The sequence below is a fragment of the Nicotiana tabacum genome, chromosome 10, assembly GCF_000715075.1.
Source record: "Nicotiana tabacum cultivar K326 chromosome 10, ASM71507v2, whole genome shotgun sequence".
Taxonomy (NCBI): Eukaryota; Viridiplantae; Streptophyta; class Magnoliopsida; order Solanales; family Solanaceae; genus Nicotiana; species Nicotiana tabacum.
This window is the reverse complement of record NC_134089.1, coordinates 26,395,600-26,411,463: the sequence shown is the minus strand read 5'-3', so window position 1 is coordinate 26,411,463 and position 15,864 is coordinate 26,395,600. Positions and strand designations below refer to the sequence as shown.

The window sequence follows — 15,864 nt, the reverse complement described above, 5'->3', positions numbered from 1 at the left end:
AAACCTACCTTTCGGTGTAGCAATGTTCCCTTTCCATTCAATGACGGGTTCACCCGGAAATTGGAACCTAACCATCTTCGTACGATAATCAACATTTGCATAGCATGAGGCCAACCAGTCCATTCCCATTATCACATCAAAATCAACCATTTCTAACTCAAATAAATTTGCCGAGGTTTGACGACTACAAATCATCACAGTGCAACCTCTATATACCCTTCTAGCAATCACAGAATCTCCTATTGGATTAGATACCGCAAGGGGTTTACTTATCAATTCAGGTTCAATGCCAAACGTATTAGCCACAAAGGGTGTAACATATGATACTGTAGATCCCGGATCAATCAGCGCATATACATCATAAGAAAACACAGACAATATACCTGTAACAACATCTGGAGACGACTCGAGATCCTATCGACCTGCTAGAGAATAGGTTCGATTTTAAGTACCACTCGAACTCGGCACTGCACCTCTACCCCTACCACGACCTGTCGACTGCTGAAAACCCCGTGCTGGAGGTCGAACTGATGAGGAAGAACCAGACACAGATCCAGTTGGCTGAGCCATACCATCACCTCCTCTGTTAGGACAATCCCGCATCATATGGCCAGGCCGTCCGCACGAATAGCACGCATCAGAACCTCGACGGCACAGTCCAAAGTGGCATTGCTGCAATGATCACAATGTGGTATTGTGGGTCTTGTCTGACTAGTATCCCTGTGATGTTGCGAGCCTGATGCCTGCAAACTCTGACCTGGACCAGAATGGGTAAATCGATCATATTGAGGCCTCTAAAACTGTGGGGGAGCACTAGCTACAGGTGGCGTCGAACTCCTTGAAGACTAGGGCCTGACGATGCCTTTGAAGTCATTAGAATACTTTGCAAATCTCGCCCTCTTATGCTGGCCCCTATCCTGCTCCCTATCTACCCTTTGCTGGCGCTTACGATCCTCTAGGGTCTGGGCATAAGCTTGAATACGGGAAATATCCATGCCCTCCACCAAGGAGGCTGTCATACACTCATTTATCAGATGTGGTCCCAACCCAATCACGAACATATGCACCCTATCACTCATCTCGGACACCATATGGGGAGCATACCTTGCCAAAGAATCAAACTGCATACTGTACTCTCGCACACTCATATTACCTTGTCTAAGGTTCAAGAACTTATCAGCTCTAGCTCGTCGTATCTCAACTGGCAAGTAGTGACGAAGAAAGACCTCAGAAAATTCCTTCCACACAGCTGGAGGAGCGTTCGAACCCCTGGATCTCTCCCAACTATCATACCAGAGAACCGCTAAATCCCGTAGCCGATAAGAAGCCAACTCTACTGCCTCTGTATCACAAACATGCATAACCCGAAGTGTATGATGAACTTGGTCAATAAAAGTTTGCAGGTCCTCCTTGGGGTCTGATCTGGTAAACACTGGAGGGTCTAAATTAATAAAATCATGAACTCTCGTACTAACTGGTTTCTCAGCAGCACCTGTATTCTGCCTCTGAGCCTGAATAGCTACCAAGCTAGTCAATAACTGTAAAGCATTCCGCATATCCTGGTCTGTAGTGCCAGACGGAGGAACTGGAGGTGCTGGGTGCCTCCTAATATCCTCTGGAGGAGACGGGGTAGATGAGGTATGAGACGACATCTCACTCTGAGCCTCACTTTGGCCTGCTCTGGCTTGGGGCACCTGACTGGTACCCTCTCCCGCAGCTGTACCAAGCCGTCTACTAATTGTTTGCTTCCTAGTCAAAGGCATCGTTGAAAGAAAACAAGGTGAATATTAGAGACAAACACTTATGACTCAACTCTACGCACGATCTAGATTCAGGAAGAAGGTAACAACCCTAGATGTCATGTAGCCTCATGATTATAAATGTGGCGCGCTACACATCTATAATCAAGACTCTACTAGACATGGCTCATAGACAATCCCTAGGACAGACTTGCTCTAATACCAAGTTTGTCACGACCCAAACTGGACGGCCATGACTAGCACCCGACCATACTTGTCGAGCACCAATGTACATTTCATCTAACCTTCATTATTATCTTTGAGGGCTGACGAGATCAATATAAATGGTAGACCTAGATCATGGACAACCAGCAATAAAATATGACGGCATGAACATACATAGCAGGGGATGACCAGACAATCAAGAAACTACATATAAGGTATGAGCTACCACGCTACCATGAAAGACTATATAACAAAAACCAGCTGACAAGGCATACCAAACTATACATGAGTCGACACTTGTCTATGAGCCTCTAAATGAACATAAGTGCTGCAACATAGCCGGAACAGGGCCCCGACATACCCATAATGTCTATAACCAAAATGCATACCAAGACCAAGGCAAGTCCGGAGAAAGGATCTCGCCAATCACCGCTGAACTGGACAACCTACTGTGGTGGGGGAGCTGCACCTGCCTGTTTATCAGGACCTGCAGCACGACATGCAGCGTCCACAAATAAAAGGACGTCAGTACGAATAAAGTACTGAGTATGTAAGGTAGGGAACCATAAATACGATCAGTAATGTAAGCAAGGATAGAGAATATACAACCTGTAACATCTTAGTACCTCTGAGGGCTACTGACATGAAATGCATGATACATATGTATAAATACATAAACCTTTAAAACATTCGCCTCTGTGGGCATCATCATCATCATATCGTACCCGGCCATAATAGGCTCGGTAAAAAACGTACCCGGCCATCATAAGGCTCCGTAAAATCGTACCCGGCCACGTGGAGCTCGGTAAAACCCAACTGATCAGTGGTTGCACAATAGGTGTCGTACCCGGCCAACTATAGCGTGGCTCGGTAGAGTAAAATAGATACATATATATAATGCATGCTCGACAAATGGAATCACATCCTAAACCTTTCGGAGTGACGTAAGGTCGGTATCCTATGTACACGTTATTAGGACTAACTCTTCACTATGAACCTTATAAGAATCAGGAAGTACCAACAACATTGATAACATAAGAATAAGAGAAGCAACATTAACATCAATCGTTCCATAAGAGGGAAAACAATGTAAGTACTGCTAGCTTCTAAGAGTAGAGTATCTTTGGAAGCTCGTTCATTACATTATGTACAATCGGAGTCGTGCAAAAGAAGGAAAAGGATAGCCTCACATACCTTGTATATACTTCCCCAATCTCAAGCTATGCAATTGTCAAAACTCCTTAGTATACAATAAGAGAAACGATATTATCGTTATCATTTAAGCGTCATAACTATTATGTATCGACCACAACCTATTTTACGATGAAACGGACAGCACCTCCCCTATATATATGACTTCACACCATTCAAAACAGTCACCAAACAGCCCAAACAACATCAATAATAAACATATTGAGCCTCCCAAAATAGTCCACGCACAGCCTAATCACTACATACATACAACGACCACCATAGTCGTGTCAAACGACCCGGAAATGTTACGAATAACTATCATCCCACAACCCTACATATATATGGTGTTTCTCCACACCCTTCCTCCTCCAAAACTCCACAAAACAGTAGTAAAATACGCAGCCCAACAGCAACGCAAAACAGTCCACAAAACAATAACATTACTACCAAGCCTTTCGATATATATTTCACAAGTTCTAGCTTCAATGGCTTAGCCACAACTTGGATAATCTTAAATACATATAGAGTAAGAGGTTCCTTACCTTTATACAGAAATAACAACTCCAATTTGACCTTAAATTTCCATGAAATATCCCTCCAATGCTGCCACAACAACAAAAAAGTGAAACTAGCTATCAATTAGTGTTTTTCGGCACTAGAATCACTTTAGAAGGCTTGAAATCACCTAGGATTGATATTAAGAACATGAGGGAGTATTTACAGAACATAAACCCTTTAAAACAACCTCCCACACGAGCTGGAACGACACAAAAATGAGCAACAACAAGAAGAACAAGAGACTTACTAGCGCCACGGAATTCCCGACACTTGATTTGTGTTGTTTGCCCTTTTTGGGTCTTGAATCTTGAGAGAACCTTGAGAGGATGTTCCTAGGGTTCTAAGGTCTGAAAATAGTGAAAAGAAATGACTTAAAACGGGTTGGAGGCATCCTATATAGGTCCAAATATCTTAAACCGCCTTAGTGGGCCCCATAGAGAGGTGCTTGGCGCAGTCCCGCGAAAATGCGAATATCTCTCTACTCTGAGTTTGTATCGATGAACGGTTTAATGCATTAGAAACTAGACTCATAGATATTTAATTTGGTTAGTAGATCACCCCGTAATTCCTTGTAAATAAGGAGAAAAGATTAGAAACATTTGACCTAATGTTTAAGTAACATTATGAACCTAAGTTGAGACAACTTTTGTCGATTTTTGTTTCATAACTCGTTTGAATTCAAGACTTATGATACGGATATTATATGATTAAAATACCTTAATACATGACCTCTTGAGTGTATTAAGCACCGCTAGATTTATCTGAAAATACGAGTTACAACATCCTTGATTTATTTAACTTCTAATACTTGTTAATCACCCTTATACACTCTTGTATCACTTAAGACCAATAGGATTGACTTCTTATCATCTCAAAGATAATTCTTTCTTGGATTTATGTTAACTAATATATGGCATGAACTAACACATGTGGATATGGGTTATAACAAGGACGACTCACCGCAGGCCAACACAGGCGACTCCTTATTCACTCATTTATGGAGTCGAAGCCGTCTTGCCACTTGAACGTCAAATACCTTCGTTACGACTGGCTATTCAAGAAGGGATCATTGATGAAGAAAATACTCGACTTCGGTTAGCAGAGTTGGAAGCTCTTGATGAAAAGAGATTGGAAGCTCAACAGATTTTTAAATGTTATCAAGCTCGATTATCTCACGCCTTCAATAAAAGAGTTCGCTCGAGATCCTTTCAAGTAGGAGATCAAGTCCTTGTCGTACAAAGACCCATAATTACTTCCCATAAACCTATAGGGAAGTTCACTTCAAAATGGGATGGGCCATATGTCGTACAAGAGGCTTACTCAAGTGGGGCTTACAAGCTGGTTGATGCAGCTGGTATGAGGATCGGCCCTATCAATGGCAAGTTTTTGAAGAAGTATTATCCTTGAAGTTGCAATGCTCCTTGATGCACGAGCCTAAACTGTATGTTGCCACACTCCTGGCCCGCAGGAGTATAAACTGTGTACGGCCCAAAAAAAAGTCTGCTAGGTTGAAAATCTCGAAAGAGGCAGCCTAGGAAAAAGTTAGGACGTAAAAAAAAGGGAGTCCGCTAGGTTGAAAACTTCAAAAGAGGCGGCCTAGGCAAAAGTTAGGACATAAAAAAATTTTAAAAAAAAATCACCCAGTCTGAACTACGATATGACTTGATCCTCTTCGCCGAGGTACGTAGGCAGCTTAGAGTTTCATTCTAAGTTCAGTCGCATAAGTTCAAACCCCAATTGTTGTTCGAATGAAGTATGAATGAATGTAAGATCAAACTAAAATGTCATCCTCATGTTGAACTTTGATCTCATTTGATTTAAAGGGGACAACCATCCATGGTAAATTGATATCTTCGATGGGCCGATTTTAGGAGGATGTCAAGTATTTGCATTGAAATCCAGGGATTCTCTATGTCTTAAGGATCACCAAACCTTCAAGTTTGTTGGTCTCCAAGTCCGCTCTCTTCCTTAAAAAAAGGGAAGAAAAGAGAGACATCAAAAGGAAATACAAGTATAAGGAAAAGATTGCTTGGCACGACGTTTCAAATTCAATAAGACTTGAACTTTAGATATTTGTGAGAATATGGCTCTTAAATTTCGATTGATGGCAAGTAAGACATCTTCCGATCTCGAGGCTTCCATACCAAGATATGAATTTTTGTGAGACTGCGCAAATCTGGAATTGATTGCGTGGTGCAATGTAAAGTTAATTTTAGAATATTATTTGGGATGATTCATAAGTTTTTTAATTGAGAATTTTGGATATGTTCTAGGTCTTGAAATCTAGTTTTCTTGAAATTAAACGTTTTGCAATTTCGATATTTCTACACCGAGATATGATTTCTTTGGTGAGACTGCGCAAATCTGAAATTTATATCATGGTGCAATATAAAGTTGTATTCAAAATATTATCTGGGACGATTCTGAAGTTGGTTGATTGAGAATTTTGGATATTTTCTAGATCTTGAAGTTTATTTTTCTTGAAATCAAATGGTTTGCAATTTTGATATTTCTACACCGAGATATGAATTCTTTGGTGAGACTGCGCAAATCTGGAATTGATAGCATGGTGCAATATAAAGTTGATTTCAAAATATTATCTGGGACGATTCTGAAGTTTTTTGATTGAGAATTTTGGATATGTTCTAGATCTTGAAGTCTAGTTTTCTTGAAATTAAACGGTTTGCAATTTCGATATTTCTATACCGAGATATGAAATTTTTGGTGAGACTGCGCAAATCTGAAATTTTCAACATGGTGAAATTGAAAGTTGGTTTCAAAATATTATCCGGCGCGATTCTGAAGGTTTTTGATTCTGAGTATTAGATATATTTTAGATATTTAAGTAATCAAATGGTTCATTATTTGGACTCTCCCACGATAAGATATGAATCATTTGTTACAAGCACGTAAAGCTAAAAATTATGCGACTAAGATAAAAGTCGAACAATGTAAAGCAAAAGAGAAGCTGAAATATTTAAGCCCTCGAAGTCTCCAAGTTGAAGTCTTCAAGTGTATTCAAGTTGAAGTCCCCAAGCTGAAATTTTCAACCCCGTCGGTCTTCAAGTTTAAGTCTTCAAATCCGTTGATCTTCAAGTTGAAATATTTAGGCCCTCTAAGTCTCAAAGTTGAAGTCTTCAAGTCTGTCGGTCTTCAAGTTGAAGTCTTCAAATTCGCCGATCTTCAATTTGAAATATTTAGGCCCTCTAAGTCTCAAAGTTGAAGTCTTCAAGTCTGTCGGTCTTCAAGTTGAAGTCTTCAAATTCGCCGATCTTCAAGTTGAAATATTTAGGCCCTCCAATTCTCAAAGTTAAAGTCTTCAAGTTCGTCGGTCTTCAAGTTTTAGTCTTCAAATTCGTCGGTCTTCAAGTTTAATTGTTTAACCCTCCGAATCTTCGAGTTGAAATCTGCAAAGTCCGCCAAATCTTCAAAGTTTTCCAAATGTTCAAGTTGAGGTCATCTTCGAGTTGAAGCTTTATAACTTTCCAATCTTAAGGTGGACATATGAGTCCCTTTGCACCTTAAGTTGGCCTTGCCGAAAGTCGGGTCATTTTGAGAGTAATCTCTCCGATAGTCAGGCCACATTGAGAGTAATCTCTCCTATAGTCGGGCCGTTTTGAGAGTAATCTCTCCGATAGTCAAGCCATATTCTGTGGACATATAAGTCTTCCAATCTTAAGGTGGACATATAAGTCTCTTTGCACCTTAAGTTGGCCTCTTCGCGGGTTTGTCCTTAAAAGGAACTATAACTTTCCAATCTTAAGGTGGACATATAAGTCCCTTTGCATCTTAAGTTGGCCTTGCCGAAAGTCGGGTCATTTTTAGAGTAATCACTCTGATAGTCAGGCCACATTGAGAGTAATCTTTCCGATAGTCGGGCCGTTTTAAGAGTAATCTCTCCGATAGTCAGGCCACATTGAGAGTAATCTCTCCGATAGTTTCTCTGATAGTTGGGCCATTTTGAGAGTAATCTCTCCGATAGTCAGGCCACATTGAGAGTAATCTCTCCGATAGTCGAGCCGTTTTGAGAGTAATCTCTCCGATAGTCAAGCCACATTATGTGGACATATAACTCTTCCAATCTTAAGGTGGACATATAAGTCCCTTTGCATCTTAAGTTGGCCTTGCCGAAAGTCGGGTCGTTTTGAGAGCAATCTCTCCGATAGTCGGGCCACATTGAGAGTAATCTCTCCGATAGTCGGGCCGTTTTGAGAGTAATCTCTCCGATAGTCGAGTCACATTGAGAGTAATCTCTCCGATAGTCGGGTAAGGATGAGTACTCATCCCTTCACACCTCAAGATTGTCTTCTTCATCCGTGGATCATCTTGTTGAACAAGAACATATCTTTCTCGCTTGACCTACAAAAAAATGACAAAAGAAGAAAAGCACAAAAAAGAAGAAGAAATTACCTTCGCGTCAATGCTTTCGAGTCCGCAAAACTAGGCTCAATATGGCTTTGCAAATATTGCAAATTGATACTAAACAAATACGATGCAGGGGTTTATATAGATCTCAAAGGAACTGCTAAAACATGTGAATTGTCAATGTAGGATCGAGTGTATGAGGCGACTACTACAATTCTTTTCCGTATGGGACTCGTCTGGTTACGGCGGCGAAATGAATCCAAGATAGTCTCAAATTGTGGTAGGAATAGGGATGTTCACGGTTTGACAGAAAACCGAACCAAACCGATTAAGTAAACCGATATTTTTTTTGATTTGGATTGGTTTTGGTTTTAAATTTTAAAAACCGATAATATTTGATTTGGTTTTGGTTCTATTGTAAAAAAACCGAACCGAACCGATTAATTATATAAAAATATGAATAATTATTGATATATGATATAATATATTTTCGTAAATAATTTTAAATACTTTATGCATTTTAATTATTATTTTGAATTTTGATTTATCCTATTTTTATCTTAAAAGATTGCCTAAGCCCAAAAGAATAGGAATCGGCCAATTTTCTTTTCCTTAAGAGAATCTAATTCTCTAACCTACACACATACTTTTTCATAATAAAAGAGTTAGAAAAAAAAAATCTACGACAAGAGTAAAGAAAGCAAACTCAAATTGCAAGACTATAGTAGCTAAAGCTTGAGAAAATAATTTTTAATTTGTTTTTTATTCATTTTTTTCGTATAAACAGGTAAATAAACTTTCAGTTCCGAAATAAATATATAAAAAAACATAAATTTAGCAAATTATTTTCAGATTGTTGTCTACTGTTGTTTTACTATTATCGATTTATCATTAACTTACTGGGAACTGAAAAACCAAACCAAACCAAACCAACAACAACCAAACCGATGGTTTGTGTAATTTGGTTTGATTTTGATTTTAAAATTTTAAAAATCGATTAAATTGGTTTGGTTTTAATTTTAATTAAAAACCGGCCAAACCGAACCGTGAACACCCGTAGGAATTGCAAAGCTAATATGAAATTGTGTCTAATCATGACAATATGGAAAGATTTCCTTTCCCAAAAGGAAACATAGATGTCAGGCGGCAATTCTGGTTTCATATTGAAATCACAATTTTCAATTGTTGTCTTATCCCTTTTTAAATTAAATGGTCATTATACTGTTCGAATAATTGACCGGGTGTATACGTAACAAAATCGCATGGACAATCTTTGTGCTCTAAACTGGCCTAAGCCAAATTTGATAGACCGCCAGTACTTTGTTACTCGTTTTCGGTTTTGACAAATCTGCACCTCAACAAGTCTTGAAGTAGGGGGCATTTGTAGGCATATAAAATTTATTGATTTCAAATGCAATAAATAATTTGGATTATATTTTATATATATTAGTCCAAATAAATATTTTGGGCTAACATAATTGGATTAATTTTATAAGACCAATATTGTTGGGCTAGCTCATTTAATTGGGCTAAAGTAATGAGCCCACTTCATTAAGCTCAATATGTCATCTTCCTAAAGGCCCAGTTTGGTGCCACGTGTCAAATGATGTGGCACACCAAGTCAAACGGAAGAACCAATAAGATCATGCCACGTGTCAAAATGACAAGACATGCCAAGTCACACTAAAAGGCCAATGAAATCGCGCCATGTATGCAAGTGACATGTTCTGGCCAATCAAATGCGTCCATGTCACACTTCAATTTGATTGGTCGGAAAGAGTTTTTTCTTATCATAACTCTTCCCTTCCACAACTATAAATAAGGGTCTTCATAACTCAGAAAAGACACCAGAAGTTATAACAAGAAGCAAGAAAGAGCTCGTGGATCAAACGCTGCAAATTCCTCCACAAGTTTCAAGCTTTAAGTTCAATTTCAAGAAATCAAGTTCAAGCTCAAGAACGAAGAACAAATCAAGTTCAAGCTCAAGAACGAAGAACAAATCAAGTTCAAGCTCAAGAACGAAGAACAAATCAAGTTCAAGTCCAAGCAATCAAGCTCAAGCTCAAGAACAAGATCATCGTTCGTGGCAACAAAAATAGATTCAAGATCAAGTTCAAAGGCCCTTGAATTTATTTACCATTGAAAAGAAGAATTAGAGGATTCATAGAGATTGTACACTCAAATATTCAAAATTTAATACTACGATTGTTGCGATATTTTCGGTCTTAATTTTATTTTCTCGACGCAAATTTATTGTCTACACATTCAACGTTAAGATAGTGTTTTTAAATTCTCGTTACCTAATAATCTCACATTTTTACCACTAAATTTTTGAAATATTGAACTTTTAAGCTCTTGGAGGAAGAAAGTCGGAAAAAATAAAGAAAAGGTATGTAATATTACTAGAGAAGCGAAAACGAAAAATTATGACTTAAAAAGAATAAGAAAGAAAGTGTAAGAATTTACAACTATTCATACATCCCATAGTAATAATTCTATTATTGATGGTTTGTTCACAAATATAACAAAATTATCTTTCCTTTTATATAAAAATTTATTTATCTACTAAAAGTACTTAATACTTTTTTTAAAGAAAACTTATAAATTTATTATTGCTAAAAAATGAGGCCCTCAAATTTGGGGGCCTAAAGCAAGTGCCTTACTTGCTTTACCATGGAGCCGGCACTGGTATACAATGTTTCGATAAATTGTACTGTTTACCGCAATTTCATGATATCACACGCCAACAATATGAAGAATAAACTTGTAAACAAAGAAAAAGTAAGGTACATGGTAAAATTATTATATAATAAGGTCGGGTGAAGGATAAAATAGAATTATTTAATATTAAGGAAGGGCAAGATGAGAGGAAAAAAATAAGGTAACGACACTACCACACAAAATCGATCGTTCCATAAAGTGAAACTTTTCGTCATTATGTAACGACGAATTTAACGATACGATACAATAAAATTTAAGTAGCAATCAAAATAAACATTATATTTAAAGTAATAATACAATTACAATACAGCATATAACAACCTTCCAAACAAGTTCTTCTTAGCACTTACTATTATAGTATTGCTATGGCCTTATAGGTTCCAAATTAAGTATTCGATATAATTTTCATAATCTTTATGTATATCTATTTTTCATATTGAAAATACAGAATCAGTTAAGTCCTAGGTTATACACTCCATCCGCCGCGGTTTACATAGAAAAAGAAGAACTTTAGTGAAGTATGGCATATGGCGTCACGTCATAACAACTTTTTTTGATTTTTTATTCGGTGTCCAGTACTCGCTTGGAGCTCGATTATATTCGGATTCGCACAGCGTAGGGGTCCATTTGGGGAAAAGCGCTCCCTATCAAGAATTTTTCCATACCCAAGGCTCGAACCCGTGACCTCTGGTCAAGGGAGGAGCAGTCTCATCAACTGCACCACATCCTTTAGTGGTCTCATACCAACCTAAAAGTTTCTAAAAAATAAATAAAACATAGCCACTATAATAATGCAGTCCAAAGACACTACATCTGCAGAATAAATGTCACTCTTCTTGTTTGGCTGTATTTCTATAACTTTTTTCTCAAACACCAAACTGCCCTTTTCATTAAAAAGCAACATTCTTACAACAAATTCCTCATATCTTCTGTACCTTTCAATCCAAATCTTATTACCTATGACAAAATCTTGAAATTAAACCTGAAAATGTTGCAAATCCCTTTAGAAATGGCCACTTTATGTCTTCTACTTTTCTGCTCTCTCATTTCCACCTCTATACAGCTTGATGGCTTCATCTACACAAGATTCAATCAACCAAACAACAACATAACCTTAAGTGGAGTTGCAGAAATAAGCCAAAATGGACTTATTCAATTAACCAATGAAACAAGTAGATTTATGGGTCATGCTTTCTATTCTTCACCTTTTCAGTTCAAGAACTCAACTACAGCCACTGCTTTTTCTTTTTCAACATGTTTTGCTCTTGCTATAGTACCTGAATATCCAAAACTTGGTGGACATGGACTTGCTTTTACTATTTCTCAGTCCAATGATTTAAGCACAGCTCTACCAAGTCAGTATTTAGGTTTACTCAATGCTACTGATGTTGGTAATTTCTCTAATCATATATTTGCTGTTGAATTTGATACAGTACAAGATTTTGAGTTTGGAGATATTAATGATAACCATGTTGGTGTCAACATTAATAGTTTAAGGTCTAATATGTCTGCTGCAGCTGCTTATTTTGATGATGATTTGGTAAAACAAGATCTGAATCTTAAATGTGGTAAGGTAATATTGGCATGGGTAGAATATGATTCAGTTAAAAACTTGGTTAATGTTACTCTTTCAAGATCTTCTTTGAAACCCAAGTTGCCACTTTTATCTTATCATATAGATCTCTCTCCATTTCTCAAAAAAAATATGTATGTTGGTTTCTCTGCTTCAACTGGTTTGCTTGCTAGTTCTCATTATATATTTGGTTGGAGTTTTAAGTTGAATGGTGAAGCTAAATTTCTAGACTTGGATTCACTTCCATTACTGCCTGGTCCCAAGAAGAAGCACACTGGCCTAATTTTAGCTATCTCAATCATAGCTGTTATTTTTGCTTTGATTTCTATCTTAGTTGGTATTTATTTGATCAAGAAATTCAAGAATGCTGATGTTATAGAGTCTTGGGAGCTTGAGGTTGGTCCTCATAGATATTCTTATCAAGAACTTAAGCAAGCTACTAGAGGTTTTAAGGATAGTGAGCTTCTTGGTTTTGGTGGATTTGGTAAGGTTTATAAGGGTGTTTTACAGAATTCGAAGATGGAAATCGCTGTGAAGCGTATTTCGCATGAATCTAAACAGGGTTTGCGTGAATTTGCGTCTGAAATTTCTAGCATTGGAAGACTTCGTCATAGGAATTTGGTTCAATTAGTAGGATGGTGCAGACGTCGTGGTGACCTGTTACTTGTTTACGATTTTATGCCTAATGGGAGCTTGGACAATTTCTTGTTTGATAAACCTAAAGTTGTATTGTCTTGGGAACAAAGGTTCAAGATCATCAAAGGGGTTGCGTCGGGTTTGCTATACTTACATGAAGGTTATGAGCAAGTTGTGGTGCATCGAGACGTTAAGGCTAGTAATGTGTTGCTAGATGGTGAGTTAAATGCCAAGCTTGGAGATTTTGGACTAGCAAGATTATACGAGCACGGATCAAACCCGTGCACGACTAGGGTAGTAGGCACATTGGGGTACCTTGCACCAGAATTGCCAAGAACAGGACGGGCTACAGAAAAATCTGATGTCTTTGCCTTTGGTGCATTGTTGCTTGAGGTGGTTTGTGGGCGTAGACCAATTGAATCAAAGGCAGATCCTGAGGAGTTAGTCTTAGTGGATATGGTATGGAACAAAATGAGAGAAGGGAAAACTCTTGATGTCATAGACAAGAGATTGAAAGGCGAGTTCAATGAACGTGAGGTTGTGATGGTGATGAATTTGGGACTAATGTGTTCAAACAATGAAGCGTTGGCGCGGCCTAGCATGAGACAAGTGATGAGTTACTTGGAAGGTGAGATTGAAATGCCAGATGCTCCAATGGCTCCTGGTGTTTATAATGGAGGATTTGGATTCGACGAAAATGAACTGCATTCTTTAGCATCTTCAAGAGGACACACATATTTGGCTAATGGAGATGTAGATGGTACATTTGTTTCTATTTCTACTGCACCAATGTCATGTTTATTTACTGATGAAGTTCCTAGGTAGTGATTGTGAAGTTGTGTGCAAAATTTTCTCTTTGTTTTTCCAGGAATATCTCCTGATGAATAGTACTATTTCAAAGTTCAAAGCTAAATCACAGTACATTTAGGCAGGGCAGCCTGGTGCACTAATCTACCGCTATGCGTGGGTTCGGAGAAGGGCCGGACCACAAGAGTCTATTGTATGCAAACAACTTTACCAATTAGTTACATTCTTTGTTCTTAACTTCTTTCTGTCCTTCACTTTTCAGCAGGGGCGGATGCAGCGTATAACCTACGGGTTCAAATAAATCCATAACTTTCGACGCGGAGTAAAAATTTGTATGTAAAAATTCATTAAAATTACAAAAATAATAGATATAAACCCATAAATTTAAAAATACAATGGGTTCAACATTAAAAACCTTTAAAATTTAACCCATAAAGAAGATTTGATAAAACTATGCCAGAATTATGAAAGTAACCAACTTTTTTGGTCAAGAAACATAGAAAAATATGGTGACACATATCATGTCAAAGGTTTAGTGGAGAAATGAGAAAAATGAGGTTTCTGAGTCAATCATCACCAAATCCATATATTTAGGTATGTAACTAGTCTCACAATGAATAGATAGAAGATAAAGAAAACAAAGTAATGTAGAGATAGTGACGTTTTATCATATTGAGAAGTTAGAAATGCCGCCATACTTTAATATATATATATATATATGCAATTAGCATTGTGCCTATCCGATGCCAATGGACATAAACGAAAAAAAAAAAAAAGTAAAATCATACTCTTTCTATCCTAATTTATACCCTCTTAGTTTATCTTTAGATTGACACATTTCTACATTTAAAATTACTTTATCTTTAAACTTTTCAGTTCAGTCTTAATGAGATAATTATAACCAAAGAAATTTTTAAAGCTTGTTTTAAACTTCAAGTTTCAAAGATTTTTTTTTAATTTCTTAAATTTCGTACCAGTCAAACTCTATCGTATAAATTGAAACTGCGAAAATAAATTTGGCCTTATTTCTCCGCATCAGCCTCTTTCCTACTTCAAAATAAAATCATGGAAAAACATACCTGATCTCTCTTTCAAAAATAATTAGTTTACTCCCACCAAGAGATCAGTAGTGGTGCACCTTGAATGTCTAGAGGGGAAAAGAAAATCTTACCGAAAGTGGACTTTGGTAAATTCTTTTGTGCTGCCGACCAATAATAAATAAAAATAAATGAAAGTGTTTTCTCTGTAACATTTAAAGCTTTTGGATCGGACACTTTCATATGGTTCAAACTTCAAAGCAGACAAAGTTCAACATTTCCATCACAACAGTAAAAATAATTATTATACCGCAATTTCCAATAAGTTGAAATCGGAAGGAAAATCTTACAAATAAGGGAAAGTGGATCTCACCATCACGATTAAGAAAAATGTCCATTTTTTAGCTTAAAAAATTTTACTCGCACGTGAGAGAGCATGCTTGTCGACCTAAACTAAATAAATAAAAATATTTCATTTTTAAAACTTTTAAACTTTATGAGATGGTTCATTCACTTGTTCTTTCTGGTCGCACTTACGGCAACTAGGGCACATACGTCGGGTTGGTTCAGATTTTATAATTACCAAATCAAATCAATTGTGTCGGGTTATTAAATTTAAAGACCAAACCAAACTAATAAAACTCGGATTTTTCAATCTCGATTTTTTTCGGGTTTTCGGATTATTCAGATTTTTCGGTTTTTTCTCAGTAAAATCTTCGTAGCACAAAACATATAACTTATGCTCAAAATATTCTTTAATCCTAGTAAGATATAACTATATAAGGTATTTTGCAAGAAAATAATACAAAATATGAGATGTATCATGGTATTATCCTAAAATATTCAACAATAAAGATAATAAAATTATATAATATAAATATTGCTAATTTGAAAGCCATAATAAACATAAACATAATCTAAAAGTACTAAGTTATGGTAAAATAAATAGACTAATAACAACAACAACAACAACCCAGTATAATCCCACAAGTGGGGTCTAGGGAGGGTA

The 15,864-nt window shown here is 37.1% G+C and overlaps 1 protein-coding gene across 1 annotated transcript; it reads left to right on the top strand.

The window, feature by feature from the left end:
- The first annotated feature begins 11,599 nt into the window (after positions 1–11,599).
- LOC107765212 (L-type lectin-domain containing receptor kinase S.4-like) lies at positions 11,600–14,054 on the top strand. Its single transcript, XM_016583836.2, has 2 exons — positions 11,600–13,771; positions 13,880–14,054. Exons 1-2 carry the CDS (start codon positions 11,791–11,793, stop codon positions 13,897–13,899), a joined length of 2,001 nt encoding a protein of 666 aa, XP_016439322.1. The 5' UTR covers positions 11,600–11,790; the 3' UTR covers positions 13,900–14,054.
- Positions 14,055–15,864: the final 1,810 nt, after the last annotated feature.